The following is a 23173-nucleotide window of genomic DNA, read 5'->3' on the forward strand; positions in this document are numbered from 1 at the left end:
TACTAATAAATGCGTAATTCTATTAATAATATACTGTTTTTTTGGTACCTGGCTTCACTCTTAAAGTATCAATGAATATTTTTAAAATCAAGCGCAAATTATGAAACTAAAAAAACAAAACAGTCGAGCGGTTACACTTTTTTTTCAATTTCTTCAAACATCTCGAACCTCATTATTAAAAAGAAATTTCCCATCACCAAGCCAAAACTTTCCAAACTCGCCCTAAAAATTCCAATACCAAAATAATTGCATCCAAGTCGAAAACTCCTTTTAACCACTATCTCGATCATCTCCATAATGTTGCCACCATTTAATTATTTGCCAAAATGCCAGTAAAGTTTGTCTCGGATTTGTCCTTAAATGGTTGCAAATACTCGTCATCCGGGTGTGTTTTCGTCCCAAGATTCACGAGTACAAAGCCCAGAATGACCAATATTGACGCCATTATTGTCACCATTGTCGGCACAATTCGTTGAAATAAAAAATCCGCAACAAGGGCCATTGGCACTGTTAATGAAAGTCCTACCGTCGCCACTGTAGGCGACGTTAAGAACACCGCACGTGCCCAGAGATAATCCGATAAGACGTTATCCAAGAGTCCTTTTACGCCCATGAGAAGGAGGATCTCAAAGGACAAGGAACGAAGGGATTCAATTCCTGTAATATGAAAACAAAGCACCACGGGGAGTAACACGATCATATTAATGAGACCCACAAAACCAAAGAATAACGACAGATTCACTTGTTCTTCATGGGGAATCAACGCACGAATTGCGGTGGTATAGACACCATACATAAATGCTGCAAAAAAGGCAACAAAGTCCCCAAGGACGGGATTTGTTCCTTGGGCAACTTTTGTGTCGTTTAGGATAGTCGTAAGGTTTCCAATGAGGCACACAATTACGCCCATGACATTCATTTTTACAAATGGTTCATGTAATACCATGACACTAAGAAGGAACGTAAAGACCGTGGAGGTAGAACTCACAATGGTGCTACTCGAGACACTTGTGAGGTTCAGGCTTTCATTGTACGTGTAATTTGCGAGAAACCAAAGGGGCGAGATTTGGGCACTAATGTAACCAATTTCACGGTAACTGGCTTGCCTACCGGTATCATGGAGCGGGGGACTGAGTCGGAGTTGCGGGGGCTTGTTTTGAACATAAGTTTTTACTTTTGGCCACAGGATGTGGGATATATAGTAAAGTGGCAAATGGATTGAAAAGAGCGAAATCCCAACGTACGAGAGAAAGAAGGGACCGTGAAAACTCAGATCGTGAAAAATAAATTGCACGAGGACACTTGCGAATGTCCAAATGAGGGCAACGGCCACGAGAAATGTTACGCCCAGTAGCCAGTCGAAAGACTTATGGCGGCGGTGATCAACGTTCGGACTTGGGAGGAGCACACTGGCACGTAGCAGCTTGTCATGCTCCGTTGCTTCTCTATTCAAGGACATCGTTGCAATTGGGGGGTTTTCAATTCGGTCTCACGAGTTTTTTTGACCAATTAAAAGCTACTTGAAAGATCCAAAACTCTCATGAAGCATAGCCCCAATTTGGCAGTATATAGGCAATAAAACGGTCAAAACAAGCTCTCGAGTGTTCTTTGTATCCCAAAATTATGGCCACTTTTCACAAAAAGGCTTTCGAATCAGATCGCGTGTTCTCAGTATTCAATTCATTCTCACCATGGCCTCCTGCAGCGCAAGTTCTCGAGAAACTAGCAGTACGCAGGGCACCACAGCGTCAACAGCGCAAGTATCTGCTGGTATTCTAAGTGTGGATATTATCGGCGCGCGGAATTTGCCGCCAGCGGTGCTTGGAAGTCTTTTGAAATGGACCTCATCGTACGCAAATCCGTACGTCGTGCTATCACTCGATCAAGAGCGCTTTGTATCGACTGTGAAACTTCACGATTTAAATCCAAGCTGGAAAGAAACTGCTCGATTAAATGTACCATTGCCAACAGAGGCCGACGTTTTTCAATCGGAAGAACTTACAAGGACTTTAGACAAAACATATCCCCTCGGGAAGAATAAAGGGGGGTACACTACTCGTAAACATACCGGGGATGCTCTTGCTGCGGCAAATGCTGTATTGGGGTATCGACAGTACTGTCCATGCACGCCCGAATTAAATGTTCAAGTCTTTCATCGCTCGGACACCCCGCGTGACGCGTCGTCGTCCTTACGCGATCCACTCATTGGTGCTGTTGTCGTCCCATTGTTGTCATGTCTCATGTCAAATGTCTCAAGTGCACGAGGATGGTACCACCTTGTTAACGAAGATGACGAGAATGTTGGTCAGTTGCAACTTGCACTCACTTTTGACGTCTCGGCCACGTCGCAATTTGTAGAACCTCGCAAAGGCGATCTCATGCGTTTAACCGGGTTTGGTGGCCGGCACTATTATGCCAAGATTCTACCAATCAGCGCACGTCTAGAGGTCCTTGAGGTGTTTCAAGACCAAGTCTTGGTGGAGACTCGGAGCCCCGAAGACTGGCCTTTACGATTCGAATTGCATCGGAATTTACTCCATATCGTCCACCGTCCGTCGTTAATACACGATGCCTCGACACAGCTTCAGACTCATGTGATGCGCTTGAGCGAACTTCGCGTCATTACCGGTGCGCACCACTTGTGGCACCTCGTGCCGGAAACTCGACGGCAACAGCTGGAAAATTCCATGGCCTTTGTCGCATTCTTTGGTGCACAAGCGTATGCGATTGTGATTCAAAGTATTCAAGAAGGATGGCATGCAGGCGTGTCGTCTGGAGTGCAGACGTTAAAGACGAGTACGAAGGACGCCTATAGTCAATTGAAGCACGAGTTTAAAAGGGTATATTGGTGTGCACCACATCAAGTACTTGAAACGGAGGGGTACGATGACAATGTAATCGATTGCGGCCCGCGAATGCATCGTGGCCGTATTGTCAGTGCATTTACAGCGGATTGCGTGGCTGTGGACGACGATCTGGACGAGTCGGATCTGGAGTGCTATCAAGACGAAGACGCTGTGCCGGAGCAGCTCATTTGTCCGATTACGGGCTGTCCTATGCTAGATCCAGTCGTAGCTGCTGATGGCCATAGCTACGAGCGCGACGCGATTCAAAAGTGGCTCACAAATAGTGCCATTTCGCCCATGACGGGCATGCATATGTCCACGAAACAAGTGTTTTCAAACTTTACGCTTCGACAGCTCTCGGAAGAGGTGCAAGCAACACGTCGTCAACACGTTACGCGACGACGTTCTCGCAAGCCAAGTGCCGAAGATTACGAAGGAAAAGAAACAAGCGATTTGAGTGGCTAAAATTGAGAATTTGATATTTATGGGGTTAACTTTAAAGGTAATTGATAAAATGTCAATTGCCGGCTTTAAAAGTTTTGATCTAAAGACCCAATTGTGGTAGTATGATGTTTTTCTATTTTTAAAGCAACAAAATATGCGCAAGATAGTGTTCCGACGTAGTGAAGCGGAATTAAATGCATAAAGTTCCATATAAACCATTACACTCATAACCAAGGTACGTTAAAACATCTTGCATCAACGATTTGTGCTCGTGACCGCTATCGGAGATTCATGGCAACAATGGCTGCTTACAACTATCAGTATGGGGACCTATGGCCACCATTTCTCGCACGTATTTCGTTTCTCATCGAAAATGGATATTATGAGACAAGAAGATCTTCATTCCCGATTTCTACAATCTTCAAGCTGAAATTAATAAAAAACACAACGTAGCGATGACAATATTATTGAAGTTTGTACCGTTGAACAATTTATTGCAAAATGTATGACATGTTTTGAAATTTTGATAGTTCTCGCTTCATCAGTATAGGACTAAAATACAGTTTGAAGATAAAAAAAGCTCAAACCAAAATATATAAAAAAAGTGACACCACGAAAAGTAGATCTATAACTTTTGTGAAAACGTGAATAAACAAACATTTGACAACCGATTGCGCCCCTCACAGACGAAAGATACGTCAAGGATATCAAAATCCTCGATCAATCATCCGATGCAGCAGCAACTTTGTTATCATTCAATTGCTGCATTAATCTGACGGCTCGATTTTCTCAAATCGCATCTTTTTTTCTTTCTTCAATACCAAAAGAAAAAAATGGCTTTTATCTTTTTTTCGCTTCGTCAAGTTGTACAAAAAACCGGCAACACAACGGTTTTTTTTGCCTTGCAACCGACAGTAGGCAACTTGAAACAAAACACACCATGCACGAGTTGCCCGGCGTCCTCCAGCTGCACATTCTACAGCTTCTAGACCACGCGGCGTTGCATGCCGCCGAGCAAGTTTCGACGTCCTTCCTAGCGCTCGTGCGGCAACACGGTGCGTCTTTTTTCGCACTGAAATCCCGTGTTGTTGCCTCACTTGTCGTCTGTAGAACTCTGGCGCCACCTCGTAGACACTTGTGTGGCGTATGGCAACACGTATAACCTTGCACATAATTGGAAAACCCTCGCATGTGTGGCCCAATGTCCTTCCATGGCAAATCAGCATTTGTTGAGTGGGATTCAGTCCTTTTCTTCCGCCGATCGACCGAGTGAATCGCCGGCAAATACACTCACGCATTCCCACTGTTGGATGGCGTTGCAAATGGCCACAATGGACGATGCAAACGATGCCATTCGTACTGGAGAGCGACTGCAGCATTGTTGTGGCTGTTCTGTAGGGGATTCGTGCTACTGGAGCAGTTCCGTGTCTACGAATCCGAATGCCAATGAGTTTATTGAGTACACTTTCCAGCACCCTTGTGTCGTGAGTGCCGTGCAAATCGTGCCATATCGAGTGTTTTGGCATCCTCAGAGTCCCACGTATGCCCCCAAACGAGTCCACTTTGCATTTTATGATGAGAAGAGCATACGGCCACAAGATGTTTTAAAGTGGCGGTTGGAGCCATTTTTTGCCACGGGTGAATTTGTCGTTGAAAATGAAATGAAATTGCAAGAATTTTCTTTAGGGCAAAAAGTGGCCATTGGGACGAAGACGATTATGCGCGTGACATTGATGGGACGGCAACAGGCGCAAACGTTTGTGTTGCCACAGACTTTTCCAAATGAAAACGAGCATCCGAAATATTATTGTTGTCTTAGTTATGTGAATGTATGTGGCGTGCGATGGAAAGATCAAAAAACGGCAAACGTGGCACTGGCAACATCAAGTGCAATGACTTCGAATTTGCGTGTGGCCGCGCTAACAGGATTGGCAGTGTATTTTACTGCTTGCTACAAAGGCTTGATTGGCCAAAGTCAACGATGGGAGTAAAATATATATGATTAATTACGAAATGCATGGGTCGTTTTGTTAATTCTTTTATCCACACGCTTTTTGTCTTCTTTTTATATTACCACTTTTCAAAGTTGACCAAAAGACCACAAATGCACGTTTTGGTCCAATTGTTCGATTCTTTATCGAATGTCTCCGCTCCGAAGACATGACGATGATCGGTATCTGCAGCCAATACAATTTGCGCTTTCTTAGGCTTGTCAGTTGCTTGTGGCTCTTGAGTTGCCCCTTGGTTTTGATTGAGCACGTGTTGTTTCTTTAATAAATGATTTGTTCGAGTTGCAGCCGAGTTAAACGCCCGTTTTTTTCGTTTTTGCTTTTCACGTTGCAAACCATCTTCGTCTTCATACAAACGGTAAGCTTCTTGCACAAGCTGTTTTCGCAAATAAAGTTGCAAGGGTGCAAAAGCTTCGTGTCGAGGATTAGGTTTGCTTAAATAAGGCAAACCGATGAAGGCAGAATCAGGAAGGGCATACTCGGCCCGAGCGCGAGACTTGGACAGCAACTCGAACGCGCCATCACGCATTATACGGTCCTGTTTGCAGTTGATGCATACTCGGAGCGAAAAGTGAGTGAGCAATACGCGGTCAAGGTACAACCCGTCGTCCGTGCACTCGTCACATCGGCCGATAGGCAAATTGTCAACCGTGATGGATGAGGTTTTAGACACCATAAGAGCAATTGAAACATTTGCGTAAAATTGAGCCTAATTTGTAGCAGTCATAAAATCGAGGGAAACGTATTTTCCCGATTGGGTGGACGCAACTATGAACGACGTTGTGGCCGAGGACGAGCAGACACTAAACAAGCTTCCGCAAAAAAAGTTTTTCCGGTCCCGAGCCCATTGCAACCCGCTGTCGCATAATGACTGCTTTGACTAGTAAGCCCACTCGAGTATTTGCTTAAAGAACGAGGAGTAGTGAATGTTTTCTTGCCTCTTGATAGTCCTCGGACACCATATGACATGAATTGGTCGCCTCATTTTCCAGGAATTAAACATCCGTAAAAACTTGTTGCATTAGCAAAAATTTGTGGATAATTGTAAATGTATTTGCGTAACAGAAGTGTCGATTTTTTGGACATTGGCTGTGGCTTTGGGGGACTAACAGGTTTGTCAAGTGGCAATTATATCAGAATGTATGTGCAACAAGAAAATGGGCTATTGACTGTTTTCTTTGGCAGTAAAATTAGCGGAATTGTTTCCAACTAAGTTGACCCTTGCTCTCGAAATTCGAGCCAAAGTGACTGAATACGTGCGCCTTCGCATTGAAGCGCTTCGGACGGCATCCCCTGGTCAATATCAAAACGTATCAGCTCTGCGCACGAACGCTATGCGTTACCTTCCGCACTATTTCCACAAAGGTCAAATTACGAAAATGTTCTTTTGTTTCCCGGATCCGCAATTTAAAGCGCGTTTGCACCGTCGTCGAATTGTTCAGTACGAAATGAAAAATAGGTCTTTTTTTTTCAAGCCCATGGTGCAAAAGTAACCCATTTTTTTGTTGGTCAACTGTTGCAGCACTCCTTTACTGGCCGAATATGCCTATTTACTAGCTCCTGGTGGCATTCTTTACACGATCACCGACGTCGAAGAATTGCATCACTGGCACGTGGAAAAGTGCACAAACCATCCGTGTTTTACGCGAATCCCAGACGACGAACTCGTACGTGCATCAAGTCCTTGTTAACGCCATGAAACTCCTCATTTCATTTCCTTACCATTCACTAGGAATCCGATCCATGTGTCCAAGCCATGACAATGGAAACCGAAGAAGGTCAAAAAGTTGCCCGTGGCGGTGGCAACAAATACATTGCCGTCTTTCGACGTATTGCAAACCATGACATACCCATAGACAATCTCTTTTACAAACAATAAAACCCCTTTTTTTATCTTCAACTCAACAAGACACAATTGCCTACACTTTTCATACATTCTTTTCTTTGTGTTTTACAACAAACACGCAAATGGATCTTCACTTGGGTTTCCTAACTCACAAAAATCATTGCCTGCAAAGATATCCGGGCCAGTTGGCACCAATAAGGCCGTCGTTGGCCCAGTACTTGACTTGAGACTAGATTTAGTACTTGTTTCGGTCGTCGTGGCAACAAGTGTCTTCGTCTCTACAGGATCCATTCCACAACTACTTGCGTGCGTGTTGCCAAGACCCAATCGAGTCGTAAAGGACCACGTGGACCGCGAGGATTTACTAGGAGGCGTAGAAGGTTGAAACCTCGTACCATCCGACGCAGTCAAACCTTCGTGACGCGTACAATTCCTCGCAAGTGGTTGACTTGCCACCTCCTCTACCGATTTTCGTCGCGTTGGCACCACGGACACACTTTGTGCTCGTAATGCCAGAAGCACGCCATTTAAATCGCCGGGTGTTTCATTCAACACACTTCGAATCCGATCACTTGTTGCTTGAATCACCACTACATCAAAACACAAACAAACACACACAATTAGTTTTTCATACAATCTTGCCCTCGTATCCTTTTTGTCACCACACGTACTAGTAAAGTTGCCATAATTTGCATTCATTTCATTCCAAAGATAATCAAACAAGACAAACACTTCAGAAAACACCAGACGAAACGCTTCTTCCGTTTCAAACAATGGCCAATTCATAAATTGCTCTCGTACGAGTTCCCCATCAAATTTCCAAAACAAACGCGCAACCATACACGTGAGATTAATTCCCGCTGGTCCCCATGGATACGTGTGTGCATGGGACCCAGGGACTTGACTCGAGACCATACGCACTGCTTGAATCGTATAATGTGACGCAAAGTAGACTAAACAATCGAGACTTAACATTCCTCCGGCACGAAAATCCGTAGTCGGATCCGGACGTTGAAACCCCAATCGACTCCAAGTATCCCCGACGCGTTCAAATACCATTCTTGTCATTGCTTTTTCGTTGCTAGATAAACACGATGAACGGGTATAAAGCGCGTCCCATAGACGTCGTAGCAATCGTTCGTACGTGTCGTCACCACTATTACACGTTTGTTTCAACAAAGCAAATTGTTTTTGCATCGTTGTCAAGTACAAGGCATCAGGGACCTTTGATTTTCCTTGACGGGATACCCATAATGTATTTTGTTCCATCGGGATAGAATGTCCACGAAAAAAAGTCGGAATAAAATCCTCCCGTCGTTTCTGTCGAAGTAAATCCCGTTTCGTGGCTTGGGCAAACGCTGCACGTTCCCGTTCCCGTGCTTGTTTATCGAGTCCCACGAGACTTTTACATCCATCGGCAATGCCAAAATGAAGCGCATAGGCCACAACGGCACCGTCACTATAGCCACAGACAATACAACGTTCATCGTGACCCATACTTAGACTCGTGAGGGTCGCATTGACACGTCGACATTCAATACGACGGACAATGGAGCCAGGCATTCCAGCATTACGTACTTCGACGGCAGCATCGACACCAGTAGTACATGCGGTAATAAGGTACTCGCCCGACCGTGTAAACAAGACGCCACGTTCTAAAAGAACTTGTGGTCTTGTATTTTTCTCGTGTTCCACGGTGGATTCGTCCCTTGTCACAAGCTTGTCGTGCGAAACCACGTGACCGTTTATAGAAACAACATAGAGCTCGGATTGTTGGTCCATGCCATCTTGTTGGCCAAAACGATCGTCGCTTGATTCACTTGGGGTGACGTAACCACTACTGGATAAAGCTCCAGCGACCATACTGCCAGTGGTCGTTCCGACAAGGCCACCAACGGTAAGTTGGGCCTTGTCATCGGAAAAGAGCGAATTTGCACGAGAATACCGACGACTTTGGCATGGCTGGTGCGTTGTAATGGAATGCACGAGGGTATCGCCTTGAGCGGAGAGCACAAGGTGTGCAATGACCGACGTCTCAAAAGGTCCTGGTGTGAGTGCGAGCGCATGCAAAGCCATGGAACCACGAAGTGAATGGAGTAACACGATATTTTCCTTGGAAGCACTCACGACGACATCCAAGTCGACGTTTAAAGCGACCGCAACAACAGGACGCGTATGTCCGACGAGCAATACCCATGGCAATCCTCCCACTGGTAGCTCTTTCTTTAGAAACAATCGTCGAGACCGTGACGCTGAGAGTTTTGACAATGCCCAGACGGAGACCGTACAGTCTTGACTTCCAAATGCGACGGCCAAGTCTCCTGTAAAATCATCTTCACTACGTGCCATGCATAAAATAGGTTTCTTATGAAACGCAATGCGTTGCAAGAGTTCTCCGTCCGCAGCCCAATGAATGCGCCAACTTCCATCCCAGTACCCACAACTAATCATTTGTTCATAAAACACGACTCCTTCACTTACGAGACAGCCCGCGGGAAGTTTCCACCATTGATCGACATCCACCATGGAGAATGGACACGAACGTACCGTGTCGGGCACGGCATTCAAGTAGCGTTTTGCTAAGACAACGCCATCGCTATCAGTCGTATACACGACAATGCCGTGGTCCGTACTACTCGTACTATGTGCTCCCATGCCCGTACCGCTTCCAAGTCCAGGCGTTGATCCGGTTAAGGCTGTTAAGGCGACCGCGTGATTGACTGCATTGGAAAAACGCACGCTCGTGACTGGAGCTGTATGTTTTGACGACAGGTCATATCGACGCACTTGTCGACGGGAAGAGAGGAGGGCCATGCTATGGGAAGCCGGATAACGTGCTTCAAGGGATTCATCCTGTGTCATTCGTGCCGGATGGGCATTTCGAAAGAGCTGCATCGGGATCGTACCACGCTGAACTAATTTCGCACGGACGCCGTCGCTCGATGTACTAAGATCCAACCGTTCGGGGTAGCACGCAATATGGTATGCATTCATGGCATCAATTGAAGGCGTGCCACTTTGTTTGTATCCAAAAATTAAATCAATCCAATGATGAAGATGACGTGAGACGTAATCACTTTCAAGGGCGAGACGATGGAGTCGTACGAATTCATACGGTGACGACGCCCACGGTGGAAGCACAACGTTTCGTGCAAGTCCTGCGGTCGTGCTATAGTCTTGTCCTGGTGTAAAAAAATGGCGTGCAAGCGTCTTGTTGCGCGCACTTTGAAACAATTCAGGCAAGTAGAAAAACTCGGGGGGGAGTTCAAACATATGACGTTCATCGTGGGTACTCATATGAAAAGCTTCTGCAATCGAGTCAAACGTGGGCTCATGCACCGCTTTCGGATGAAGTTGTTGCTCGTCACTTCCAAGGACGGCACTGGTAATTGGCGCAAGACGAAGTAAGAAATACAAGACCGATTGCATGTGCGAGTACGCATGTGGATAATGAAATGCAGGAATTGGCGCGTTTGGATCTGAATTTTCAAATGTCGCACGCGCTCGTTGAATGGCTTCCGGTGTTTGTGCACCAATTGGTCGTCGTAAGTCCCGATACGTGTCTTCGTCATCCAAACGTAATTCACTTGATTCATAGTCTTTCAGGACCCATGGAAACACGGGATACTGCGCCAGATCATTGTACGAACGTCCCGCCGAGACATTTAATGCCATGAGGTATTCAAAGTTGCTAATTTCACGACGTATCCACATGTCGGTCCACTTGCTCTTGGACAACATTCGATCCGCTGTTAAGAGTCGTTTTCCCCATTTCGCAAGACAAGGGGGTTTGCGTTCTTTTAAAGTCGCATACACCAAATCGGCTTCACCAATGTGTTCGAGTCCAAAGAAACACGAACTTCCGTCCACAAAGTAGATTTCAAGTCCATTTTGACTTTCCATCAGAAATCGTCGTCGATGAATGACACGAATGACACGCACGCCCCATACACGTCGCTTGACTTGAGACACGTAGGCTTCATGAAGCCGTTGAGCGCTTTGTTGTCGTGCTGCCGCGTGGCCGTCGTCGTTTGATTTAAACGCTTCAGCAATCCCAAGCATCGTGACAACACGTTCTCCTTCAAATACAATCGTCGCAATGCCAATACGAAGGTCGCCGTGTACCAAGACACCAGATGGAAGCACTAAATACGCCTTGGTACGAAATGGAGCGCCTAACGTTTTCCAATGTTCGTGTTTGCTTGGCAATTTCTTTGTCACGCGTGGTGTCGATATGGTTGACGAGCTCGTGTCTTTAGGACTCGTTGGTTTAGACACTTCATTGGTAGAAGTCGTGACAGCCATTCGGTCGTCTCCAGTCGTCTCTGGAGACGTCGAATTTTGCGACTCGTGTACAAAGACGCCATCTTCCGACACATTCGAGAGACTTCGACGCGACTGAGATGTGTCCGAGCCTGAAGAGGCCAATACAGTCGTGGAACGCGCACTAGCGAGACGTTTAATGCTCGTGGAAAAGCGCGTGGAAATGGTGTTCATGCGTCCTTTTGCTGACTTGACTGTCGTAGCGACGTCGACGGATACAGCTCGACGGTCTCGGACATACGAAGGTTCTAAAGGACCATTCGTACTTCCTTCAAGGGGTGGCGGTGCTAATGGCGCTGTTGAAACAAACTCCGACGATCGTCCAGCTGCGTCTACGCGTGATGTAAACCCCACGACATCGCTTGACAATTCACTACTGTGAATTCGATTTTGTAGCTTGGTGCGCGCGACACGATCGTTAGCGCTACGACGATCATGAAGTAATGCGACAGTAGCGTAGTCATCGAGATACCCCACGTCACTAATGCGTTGTGATAATCCAACATAGCCCATTTCATCCGTCTCGAGAACTTCCGAATCGTCGCCATCGCCACCACTACTCATCGTATGACTTTCATCGTCATCTTCTTCCTCTTCAAACACGTGTTCAATTAATTCTCCGGAATCTACAAGAGTTGTTGCATCATCGACGACAATCGCATCTACTGACGGCATTGTCAAGTCATCGGATAGCATTTCATGACGTGTACTTGAAGACGACAGTGTAGTGCCGTAGCGATAAGTGATCGTATCGTCCGTATCCGGGAGGAGACGACAGCGGATCCAATTACTTGATGTATAAATATCCACGCGCCAGAACTCATTGTCTCCCCAAAGACCAATGATCGTGCCATCTTCCCCCACGGAATTCCCCATCGCTTCCTCTTTAACTCCCCATACATGACGCACGCCCCACTTGGCCAAGACACGGAGTTTCATCCAGTCATCAATATCCTTGGCTTTCACACGTTCTAGCCACACATGGTCTTGTCCTTCACTCGATAACGTGCCTAATGACGCCGACGAGCGCGTAAATTGACTTATTCGTGCCAATTCATGCTTTGCTCGTATTTTCTCATTTGCTTCTTCGGTAAACATTCCAACACGACGCAGAGCACGAATGTCACGGGCGTGGGCCATTTGTTCGTGGTAAAAGCGATCCCGACGACGTACTTCTTGATTGTTTGTAATAAACTCCTCACGAGCGAGTACTTGGGCCAATTGGTCAGACGATCGCAACGGCTCGGACACTAAAGAGGCCAAAATACTCGCGAGTTTCACAGCCGATTCCGACCAACTCTTGCGTCGTACACGGTCAATTAGTGACGATAGTTCAGGAATAAGCCACAACAACAACGTCGTTTCGTCACCCGGTACAGCCTTGACGCTCTTACTCGCCGTCACTAAACCAGACGAAGAAGTCGTGCCGTTCGAATTCGAGCGAGAAGGCGCGAAACACGATTCAAATTGTGCAATGTCATGGCCCAATCCCATGGCATTAATAAAGTACTCGAGCTTATTAATTCGTTGAAAAAACACCGAGTTCGCAGGAAGGCGAAGTTTGACGGACGAGAGCTCGTCCGTCTCGCTGCCTTCACTAGTAGCCGCGGTCTCATAGTCATCAGAAATAAGCACGAGGTACAAGCATCGTAATAATAGCTGCAGAATCTGTCGCATTGGACCACCAGGATGAGGTCTTGCGGTGATGTTGTTTTTTCCTGGCAGCAACGTGGGCGGAGACGTCACTGCTGGAGCACTTGGCGCGACATTCATTGCCGGAAGATTAAATCCAAATCCAAGCATTGGGCCGGTATTCGTACGAGCGGCAGAACTTAAAGAAGGTGGGCTGGGGAGACCATTCTCCATGGGCCGAAGAGCTGCGCTATGACGACGGTGGGCAGTACTTGACCGCCGAGCAAAGCTCGCGTCGGAATTCGAGTGAAAGTGCGACGCAAAGTGCTGCCAGATTCCAAGAATTGAATCGACTAGTTCTGCTTCGTGCCAGATCGTGCGTTCACACTTCCAAAAGACTAAAATATCCGCTTCATCTTCCAATCCACTACTGTTGAGTAATTGACTTGGATCGATTTGACCAAGTGTATCGGGGTCATAGTGAAGTACTACTGCAGCTGCAAGGGACGCAAGACTTTCGGCATTCCGCCATAAAATTGATTCACGTGACGGCGTTCCTTCATTAAACCGCAGATTCATCTCAGCAGACAGCATTTCATTCATTTTGTCAAGTGTAATCTTTAACAAAGAGACAACGACCACTTCTAATTCTTGTGTCGACGTAATAAAACGAGATAATGTTGTAAACGGGTCTTGAAGCAAGAACCACGCCATTTCGTTCGTTTTGACTTCTAAACAAATCATTGATGAAATCACATCGTAAGACATGAGCGTAATGAAATCTACGCAGCCACTTGGCTGGCATACAGACATTAACTCCACGAGTGCGAGCTTCATACGACTCGACATGTCGTTAAAACAGCTTGCACTCACGCCTTGCTTCTTACGGTCCCCATCGCCATGGAGTGCCAATAAACCGCGCACGAAATCAACGTCGTCTTGAACAATGATTGAATACAGTGCATTTACACGCACCTCATCCGGTTCTTGCGTGTTCAAGACCATGTCTCGCAAACGACTCATGGGGACATTGGGACATCCATGCAACTCGATACCAAAAAGCGACGACGGTAGCGCCAATAAATTCTCAGAATGACCGTGAGGATTACCACGAAGACTTAAAATGGCTTCGATAATCGGGACTTGCTCCGTCGTAGAGGATTCCGTAGCCGTGCCTCCCATGCTTGAAATGCTTCCAAAGATCAGCACGTGGCGATTGATTGAGCTAGCAACCGTTGACGACGCAAAGATAATCTTAAGGTGGCGAATCGCAACCATACGTATCGTCACCGAGCTGGCCCGTACGAGACCTAAGAACGCCGGCATCATATTGTCATGCCAGATTGTCGCAGTCGTCAAAACATTTTCGTCAATCAAGGCATCGTATGCTGCCGTCACGCCATCCAGCACCTTCATATCATTGGTTGTCACTTGTACACCAAGAATCATGAGGAGAATCTCCGAATACACGCCCATGGACACAGGTCGTTCTTCCGGTTTTAAAGAATGCATAATTAAATAGGCGTCGCCCACGGAAAGTTGAATTTTATCAGGATGACTGACCATTTCTGGGTCTTGCGTGCATTCGCATTTCAAGTAGAGATACGTACGTAGTAACCGCAACGTCATGACACGAATGACATCATTTGAAAACTCCAACAGAGGCAACCAGATCCGAAGGCCACCTAATCGACCAAAGAGGTCCAACATGCCTGTCGGAGCAGTTGATTCAACCGACAATTCAATAAGTAGCTGCACCAAGTCTGGCAAATCCGCTTCTGGTACATTTTCAACAACCGATCCGCTCCCATCGAGGTCGCTTTCAGGCAAGCTCTTGGTCCTTGAAGGCGACGACACCGTTGCTGACTCAGTTCCTGCATTCGTTCCTATTACAATCTCTTGAACTGGTGTACCATCAATATTCATTCCTGGAATCATTGGATTACTAGGTTTACCAATCATACAAAAAAGAAGCGTCCGCGTGCTTTCGTAAGACAGCTGCGACTTTATTTCTTTGCCCTTGCTAGGTACTGGGATCACGGACCCGATTAGTTTGGAGGAAGATGAGTCACACAGTACAATCCGAATCATCGCGAGCACACGATTTCGCAAACGATCAATCTCGGTAGGAGAAAAATCCCGCGCACGGCGAAGAGTCGTCGACGTCGAACTCCGCCAATAAATCCACGAAAGACAGCGCAAAAAGTGACGCGTCGAAGCGGGGCTTAGTTTCTTACTATCCTTCCGCGTAATCACTTCCAGTTTATCAAACATAATCTCTTGCAAATCCACGGGTGCATTTACCCAAATTCGAAAATTAAAGAGCAAAAACTTGTAAATCTCGTCAGCTAAAATCTGGTCTGACATCACAGCACTACGAAGGCGTTCAATCGCAATAAAGAGGTCGTTCGTCAAGTAATGAGGAGGTAACGACCGCATTAGAAGCGCCATTAAACGAACACCTTGACTGCGTCGAAAAATAAACTTGTTCACAAGCGAATGCCGCATGATTTCGGCAATAAGTAGCACGACTTTCGGAATACTTCGTACGCCCATGGGACGGGCAATTAGGTCACTCATTTGTTTCAAAAAGTCGGAATCTTCATCGAATTGAGTCGTTAATGCACCATTTGCTCCTGCAAGCGAGTTCCGGATCGCGACAACAGCCTCGGACGACAAATCCGTCGACTCTGTTGCAGTGGCATTTACTGTTGATACAGCTGCCGTCGTTGACGTCACTAATAACGGAATACAGATCAAAGGACCTCCTAATTGCGCCACGGCTTGTTTAAATGTCCCAGCATGCCGTAAACGCACCCCCGCACTCGCGGCGGCGGCGTGGTAATTGTTTCCACTCGAATCATAGCACACTCCTTTTAATCGATCACAATGTCGAGCATCGTACGCCCATAGCAACCCATCCGTAGAATTTCCCGCGACATTCGTGCTTCCAGTCGTACCTGACGTCGTATTCACGCCACCCGTCGACGACGTCGTCGACGACGAAATGTACGAATTAAATTGAAACACCAGCGCATCGTATTCGTCCACACTACGGATATTATTGATAATACTCGCCGGCAACGCTTGTCCAAAGAGCGCCGTCGGTCCCAATAAAATCCGTAGTGCATTCGCACCAGTGCTTTCACGCATGGCTAAGAAAGCGTTCACAACGGGAACCATAAGCGCGGTATTTGGGTACGCTAACCGCACGCTTTGACGCAATTCCGCATTCAAGTAAACATCAACTTTGGATCCTCGAAATTGACGATGAGTGTGTGTAATACACAAAAAATGCCATCTGCCAGGGGTAACAAGATCCGGGACTTCAACATGACCATCATTCTTGCGCTTGTCAAAGCTCGTGAGGATCAAGGAAGAGCGTAGGAAGGAGCACATGATTCCGACGCCTGTTTTGCCACAGAATGTAAACAATGGCGCGACGTCTTCCGGTAAGAGTTCGAATTTCATCCAGGCACAGAACGTGTAGCCATTATTGGGAAATGCAGGAAGGACGGGGAGTAAGAGTCCAGAAACGTCGCCATTAAGGTCAAAGAACGAGGCTGGACCGAACGAGTCTCGCGCGATCAGTTCGAGTGTGGACAAGTAGTAGCTCACGGCGAGATCATCGGGTTCTTCGTGAACCATGCGCATGCTTCGAAAGACAGCGAGCATTGCTTGAATGTCATCGATATGGACCGAGTGGTATGCGAGGTAGAGAAAGACGCGTAGGAGTTTCTTGAGCACGGTGAGTGGTAAATTCGGATCGGCAAAGAGACCGCGTTCACTTAAGAAGCCAAGGATTTCACGCTGAAGACCTGCGGTCGAGCAAGCTTCGACATTACCGCAGCTGCTGCGGACGAGACTTATAAGTGCTTCAAGTGCACGAAGTTGCTCGCTTTCTTTAAGCACGCCAACGATATTTGTAAAAAGCGTCTTGAGTCGTGAAGGACGCCGGATAGAGAGACGAATGGCTTCGGCTTTGGAGTACTCCTTGCCGCCCACTAAGAGAGCAGAATGATGGTCAGCATGGAAATCAGAGACAGAGGAAATACTACTTGACAATCAAAAGGGGGAGAATCGTACAGAGCTCTGTGAGGAAGACTGAGACGGTGTCGGGCGATTCTTCCATGGCCGCACGGATGACGGAGGAAAGAAAGCGCGGCGCGTGAGAAGGCGAATGTGTCGAGGGAGTGCCAATTCCTGTACTGCTTGCGTCCTCCCTCTTTTAAACCCGTCGGGTCTGAATTAATGGGAACCCGCCACGTTTCCTACGGGATTGGCTACGTTTATGAGATGGGTACATTTATCGATTGTTTTTAATTAAACGTAAGACGTGTGATATTAAATTGAATGTGTCAAAAGGGTCTTTGTAACGCAGTAGTGGAACTTTAATAAATTGCACCATTTTCAATCGTTTCTGCTTCTGCTGCTGATTTCTTAAAGTCTCTCCATCATTACATATACTACTAATCTAAACGAGTCAGTTGCACAAATACATGTAGCCACAAAAGATCAAGTACATACCGCAAATGAATTGGCAGTGACGCAATAACTGGGTGTTGTGTCATGCAGTCCCACTGAACGTCGCAGGCGAATCCAGGTCTTAGCATGTTGTTAAGCGTATTCATTTCGATTGTAGCAACCTTCAACGTGCTTCTCAATGCCAAAGAGACTGCGTACCATCTCATTTCACTATTATAAAAAAAAAAATTGTTGATCGAAAATAAAATATAGTGCACATTGAAATTATATTCCAAAATAGATTGTTGAAATTTTATGCTGAAGCGTATAGGAATCCATGTACTGATTTACGTTTCCTATTGTAAGCTACGCAGTCATTTGTGGGTGGTAGACGAGCAAAACGTTTACGTAGAGACGTCAGCATATAATCATATGATTAAATCACGGCTGGGCAATAGACGACGTTATAGAACTTTTCTTAAGAGATCGTAGCCAAGATATCACGAATAGAATTGCTATCTTGTGGAGATCGGTGTCTCGTGATCTACCCGATTTTTACTTTCTGTCGAAAGTATGTGTGAAGAAATTAAAGCATGTAATTTCAAAATTGAGTGTTTGCATAATTCGCGACTTATTATTAAGGCATGTAAGGTTACATAAATCACCAAAGAAGTGAAGGTATGCTCCCGCATCGCGTTCCTGTAACCGCGCCTGAGGGTTCGTGCACACCACGGCTCCGGCAAGTCTCATACTGCGCGCTATTCTTCCTGTTGGCAACGGCAGTGCTGCGGCTAGTCCACTTTTTGTATGGAAAATGCGATACCCGCGAGCACATGTCGACGCTTTTGACTAAAACTGCGCGCATTCTTAAACAGAACGACATCGAGTATTGGCTCGACAAGGGCACGCTTTTAGGCGTACATCGAGACAAGGGCTTAATTCCATGGGAATATGATGTCGATATGGGTGTTATGAATGCCACTTGTGCCAAGATCTCGGCGCTGAAGAGCGAGTTTAAAGCGGTCGGACTGACGGCCTACGACCGTGAAGACGCGATTCCGCACAAGGTAAAGCTCACATACGACACGGAAAACCACGAATTCTATTGGTCCGACCCAAAGCTTCACGATCCTTGTATTCGTGTGTACGATACCGCGGACGTTGGCACGTGGGTGGACATTTATTGGTACGTGGAATTAACTCGCGATGAGGTCGCGGCAGCTCGCGACCGAGTGTTACTTCCGCCAGACTATGACGATAAAGACAGTCTTATTTGTTGCTCCGAAGGCCTGCAGGCGTACACGACACATATGTGCTGTGGCGGCTGTGTCCCGCGCAAGTCGTTGTTTCCACTTCAGCGCCAGTTCGTTAATGTTTACGATGGTGTCAATGCGGCACAAAAACAGCCCGTACCCGCTCAAGTAGCGCAATTTTTGTCAATTCAGTACGGGGCAGACGCGTTACTACGTCGCGAAATCAAGGTGAGTGGAAAAGGGTCTGCATGCTATCGGATGACTCATTTCGTCTCGGCGGCAGGGCTGGAAGCGCGTCGTTTGTGGCTTCTGGACGCATCCATTGCTATTTATAGCGCACATAGTTCTGCTCCACGGTGTAGTAGCAATCCTGTGGATTTATTTCCGACGCCAATGGTTCGCTCGCCGCTCGAAACGGCGCAAGCTTTAACCGAAGAATTGGAACTTGTAGGGTATTGGCCAATCCCATCGTTCTTAATTGATCGGTTTATACAGGAACACTTGCTCCAGCGGGACACATGTCACAGATGATACGACTCCGATTCAGTCACAAAAAAATTGCGCGACTAATACGGCAGTGAGTGAATGTAAGTGCTGCCACATGGCCGTGTGCAATACTTAATCGTCAAACCGTCGGACCAAACGGACCTCACATTTTCTATTTCTAAGCGATTGTCGTCACGTCATAATATTGAAATATAAATATTCCCAGGAACCTTGCGTGTTCTCGTTTTTATTGTATGTCAAGTCGACCGTTTTGAAATCGCTTTGGAAAGGTATGCGTTGTCGCGCTTTCCTTCGTCGCGACAGCGAACACACCCGCACTCCATTACCCAATTAGACTCGTTGAGCACACGTGCGTGAGCATTGTACCTTGCGGTCCATTTGTCGAATTCTGGCAGCACGTACTAGTAGAATGGATGACGAATTCACCACCGTATCGCGTCGTTTCACCTCGAAACGACTGCATCGCAAGGCCGAGTCGTCGCCCGAGATCACGGAGCCGCCGCAGCGCTCGAAACGCGAGACGAATTACACACGTGAGCTCATTGACTTTGACTTGATCAAAGGGTACGTTTAGTTGTAGTTGGCACGGACAGGATCACAAGACTTACAAGACTTTTTTTGCTGCTAGGTCTGCGCTTTTCCATACAAAACCCTCAAGCCACGATCGCAAACTTGTTCAAGAAGGGTTCACCCGCGCGCTCTTTTTACCCTTTCATCGCACGTTTTGGCAAGAAAAGCCCTGGATGTATGAAAAAGCCACGGCGCTTTATCTTTTACATACGCTTGCGCTTGGCATCTATCTCTTCTGTCGTAAACAGACGTCTTCACACAATGCGTTTGAAGTCGTGTTTCCCATTTTGTTGCTTCTTCTCGTGGCTATTGGGTACGGTCGCGTCTCAAGTGCATTGCAAGCACCAGATACCGATGCTCCGTGTAAAATCCTATCGCCTCTGCTTCAGCAAACGGACCTCGTGGATACCTCCGAGTCCGATACTTCCCATGCCGCCTCGGGTCTTGGATCTGGCCTCGCTGAGTCCGAGAATTCGGACAGTACCGAGAGTGACGAAGATAGTAATAGCTCGTCGTCTTCAAGTGACGAAGTCAGTCTTCGTACGGCCATGTTTGCTCAAAGCAGCTCTGCACCGGCTTCTCCGAAACGAATGCGGCCTTTAGGAAGCAAATCTTCGGTGCCATTATTACCCCCGCGGGTACCATTACGGAGCAAAGGCACGGTAGATCGAGAGACTTTTGCCGACCAATTTGCGCGACGACGCGTAACGGTTTGTGTATGGGAGAATGGCTACCCTGTGAAACGTGCCATGTCCATTTCGGAGCTTCGTAATACCATTCTTGTCAAGGTGAGGACGATCGAGGGAACGGTCTTGATATGGTTGTGACTTATATGTGGTCTTGTGGATTAATTTTGTAGGTGAAAGCCACGCCTCCTCGACTGTTTTATCGCAAAGTAGCGGAATTTGCTGCGATTGTACTATCTGTCGTACCACTCGCTTTACGCTGTACAATTCAATGTCAAGAAATGGATTGTTTACCCACGACGCAAGAGCCACTGGAAGTGCTTGTATGGATCTGTCAATTCTTGAAGGAATTGTCGACAAATCGCTTGCTACAACACTGTCAAATGCTCCTGTCGGGTGCCTCGGTCATTTCGATCTCATGCATGCTATCCACGTACTATTTGGCGTCTATTGTGTTTACAGCACTTGCAGATGCAGAAGTCACGTACCACCGCCGCTTTTTGTACGTAACAAAAGTGCCTTGAAAGGTGTTTCGATAGCACTTTTAACGCATTGTTGGATATGTTTTTTTTTATTTTCGCGTAGATATGCCAAGTGTTTTACTGCGCTGACCTCGTCACGGCGCTCGCGTTTGGCAAAATTGCCGCACTTTCGTCTTAAAAATGTGGTAAATATTAAAGCGTGGATCTCGCTTCGAGGCGGACGGACGTGGTTAAAACGGCAAGGACGCCAACGGGCAGCCGATGAGATTGTGTCGACGTCATTTTTGATCATTCTTGTCCTTCTCGTTGTCATGGGCATGCAAGCCGTTTCCGACGGATCGCCTTCGCTTTCGCCCGAGAGTATTGTTCACATTGAAGTGGCCATGTGGTGCATGCTATCTACGTACGTACTTCTCATGGCAATTTGGGAAGCTGGAAGAAAGAGATACTAATGAAACACGTTGGTCTTGTGTGTGTCACAGTGTCTTTATGTTGCGCTTTATGATGCTCGGCTCGAATATTAACCGGAAGTACCAAAACACTTCGCTCCTTTTGACAGAACAGGTTTGAAATGCTGTATTGACAAGAGCTTTTGTGGCCAAGTATTAATGGGATTGCTGCTTGTGTGATACGTCATTAGATGAATGTATACCTCCGTCTATTGGCCAAGCCTCATAAGAAAGACAAGCTTCTGGTTTCGAACAATGTCTTGAAACTCGCGTGCAAGCTGCTAAAAGTACGAAAATCTGACTTTTACCAATGGGAATACTGAAGCTTACTTTGTCGGGTTGTTGCATATTGTTTCATAGGAGCTCAATTCCCCTAACAAGGTGTCTGGCCTAACCATGAACCCACTGCTTTACAATATTACGCGCGTCGTGGTCTTGTCGGCATTCTCGTCCACTGCGTCGGACTTTTTTGGATTTAAGCTCAAACTTTGGAAGTTAAAGGCGTAAACATCATAAATTGACCGACATGGAATTAAGACTTACAAGTGGTCAGCTGGCACGTTCAGGCTTCCATTTTCATTTCTCGTATATCGAAAAAAGAACACACCGAGTGCTTCAAGGCATTAAGACGAACATGCAAGTACGGGCTTTGGCTTTCGTATAAGTGGTGTCTTGGCGGCAGCAGCTTTTAATAGAGAAACACACAATCAGTGAAAAAGCTGCGTACTTAAGAAAATAAAAAGCCGCTTTATTGCGCTTTTGTGATTATTAATTGACGAGTATCTCGACATGATAAACATAAGTACTTTTACGTTACATTCTCATATTAATTGCTGTACGCGGTGATGAAATGTGTGGTGGGACCAAAAGATGGTTACAAGCTGTCGAATATCTGCTTTATCAAGGAAATGAGCCATACAAGAAATTATTGGTAATGTCGTTGGTTACTGATACTAATGACTGTATGGAAAGGACTTTAACGGGGCACTACGACTGGTTTCGCTTCAGTACAAGTCCACTTCGCATATTTCAGTTGCGAGTGGTGCCTTACGTTATTTCACGTACACTAGTACGTGCAGAGGAAGACTTCTCTGTAAGACAACTAGCTTAACGAGGATTAAATGAAATCTTTATTAACATAATTAAATTTCTCTTCTTTCTATCTGTTAATGCTAATTATGAGTTTATACTAAACATGCAATTGAAATCTTATCTGTCTCTATCTCTTTGTTTACGTTTGCAGCTGATTAGTCTGCGGAATAAATAGATATAATCGTCTATACCTATTCCTGGATAAGATTTCTGAACATTTAACTATTGAAATAATATCCTCCAAATATTATCTACCTTTTAGATAATATATTAATTAACAACCTTAAAGTGTTAATTTCATGTAACGATACACCCCGTTACATCACCCCTCCCTTAAACGACATTAACTCTGACTGTCATTGGATGGAGTAGTCACTATGTGACCACTTGATTTTAAAACGATGTTGATTGGTCAGAACCATCATTTTGAATTCCATCGCATGAAGAATCAACTCATGCGGGGTGTCGATAGTGCTGCGCCTTCGGCTGCGGTTCGTGCAGCCGCGGGTGACGCACTGTTATCTCTTGCGGCAGACGGAACGTCTACCGTAGTATCTTCCACTCGCACAA

General features: G+C 46.2%; 6 protein-coding genes across 6 annotated transcripts; 3 read left to right on the forward strand and 3 right to left on the reverse strand.

Moving 5' to 3' along the window:
* Positions 1–310: 310 nt before the first annotated feature.
* On the reverse strand, positions 311–1459 carry CCR75_001973 (uncharacterized protein; the record flags this gene model as incomplete). Its single annotated transcript, XM_067960074.1, has 1 exon — positions 311–1459. The coding sequence occupies one exon, from the start codon at positions 1457–1459 to the stop codon at positions 311–313; it is 1149 nt and encodes a 382-aa protein (XP_067823906.1).
* Positions 1460–1691: 232 nt separating this feature from the next.
* CCR75_001974 (uncharacterized protein) lies at positions 1692–3311 on the forward strand (the record flags this gene model as incomplete). Its single annotated transcript, XM_067960075.1, has 1 exon — positions 1692–3311. One exon carries the CDS (start codon positions 1692–1694, stop codon positions 3309–3311), a length of 1620 nt encoding a protein of 539 aa, XP_067823907.1.
* Positions 3312–4230: 919 nt separating this feature from the next.
* Positions 4231–14454, forward strand: CCR75_001975 (uncharacterized protein; the record flags this gene model as incomplete). Its single annotated transcript, XM_067960076.1, has 7 exons — positions 4231–4345; positions 4401–6182; positions 6248–6411; positions 6485–6740; positions 6822–6966; positions 7032–7735; positions 7817–14454. The coding sequence occupies 2 exons, from the start codon at positions 4231–4233 to the stop codon at positions 5279–5281; spliced, it is 996 nt and encodes a 331-aa protein (XP_067823908.1). The 3' UTR covers positions 5282–6182; positions 6248–6411; positions 6485–6740; positions 6822–6966; positions 7032–7735; positions 7817–14454.
* On the reverse strand, positions 5361–5975 carry CCR75_001976 (uncharacterized protein; the record flags this gene model as incomplete). Its single annotated transcript, XM_067960077.1, has 1 exon — positions 5361–5975. The coding sequence occupies one exon, from the start codon at positions 5973–5975 to the stop codon at positions 5361–5363; it is 615 nt and encodes a 204-aa protein (XP_067823909.1).
* CCR75_001977 (uncharacterized protein) lies at positions 7251–17354 on the reverse strand (the record flags this gene model as incomplete). The annotated part of the gene is made up of 3 exons (XM_067960078.1): positions 17187–17354; positions 16946–17104; positions 7251–16918 (listed from the first exon to the last, which is right to left on the reverse strand). Exons 1-3 carry the CDS (start codon positions 17230–17232, stop codon positions 7251–7253), a joined length of 9873 nt encoding a protein of 3290 aa, XP_067823910.1. The 5' UTR covers positions 17233–17354.
* Positions 17355–18244: 890 nt separating this feature from the next.
* On the forward strand, positions 18245–22530 carry CCR75_001978 (uncharacterized protein; the record flags this gene model as incomplete). The annotated part of the gene is made up of 9 exons (XM_067960079.1): positions 18245–19269; positions 19313–19404; positions 19720–19888; positions 19953–20682; positions 20754–21082; positions 21166–21465; positions 21545–21626; positions 21703–21798; positions 21872–22530. The coding sequence occupies 9 exons, from the start codon at positions 18245–18247 to the stop codon at positions 22016–22018; spliced, it is 2970 nt and encodes a 989-aa protein (XP_067823911.1). The 3' UTR covers positions 22019–22530.
* Between the last annotated feature and the right edge of the window lie 643 nt (positions 22531–23173).

This window comes from Bremia lactucae, linkage group LG11 (genome assembly GCF_004359215.1).
Source record: "Bremia lactucae strain SF5 linkage group LG11, whole genome shotgun sequence".
Taxonomy (NCBI): domain Eukaryota; phylum Oomycota; class Peronosporomycetes; order Peronosporales; family Peronosporaceae; genus Bremia; species Bremia lactucae.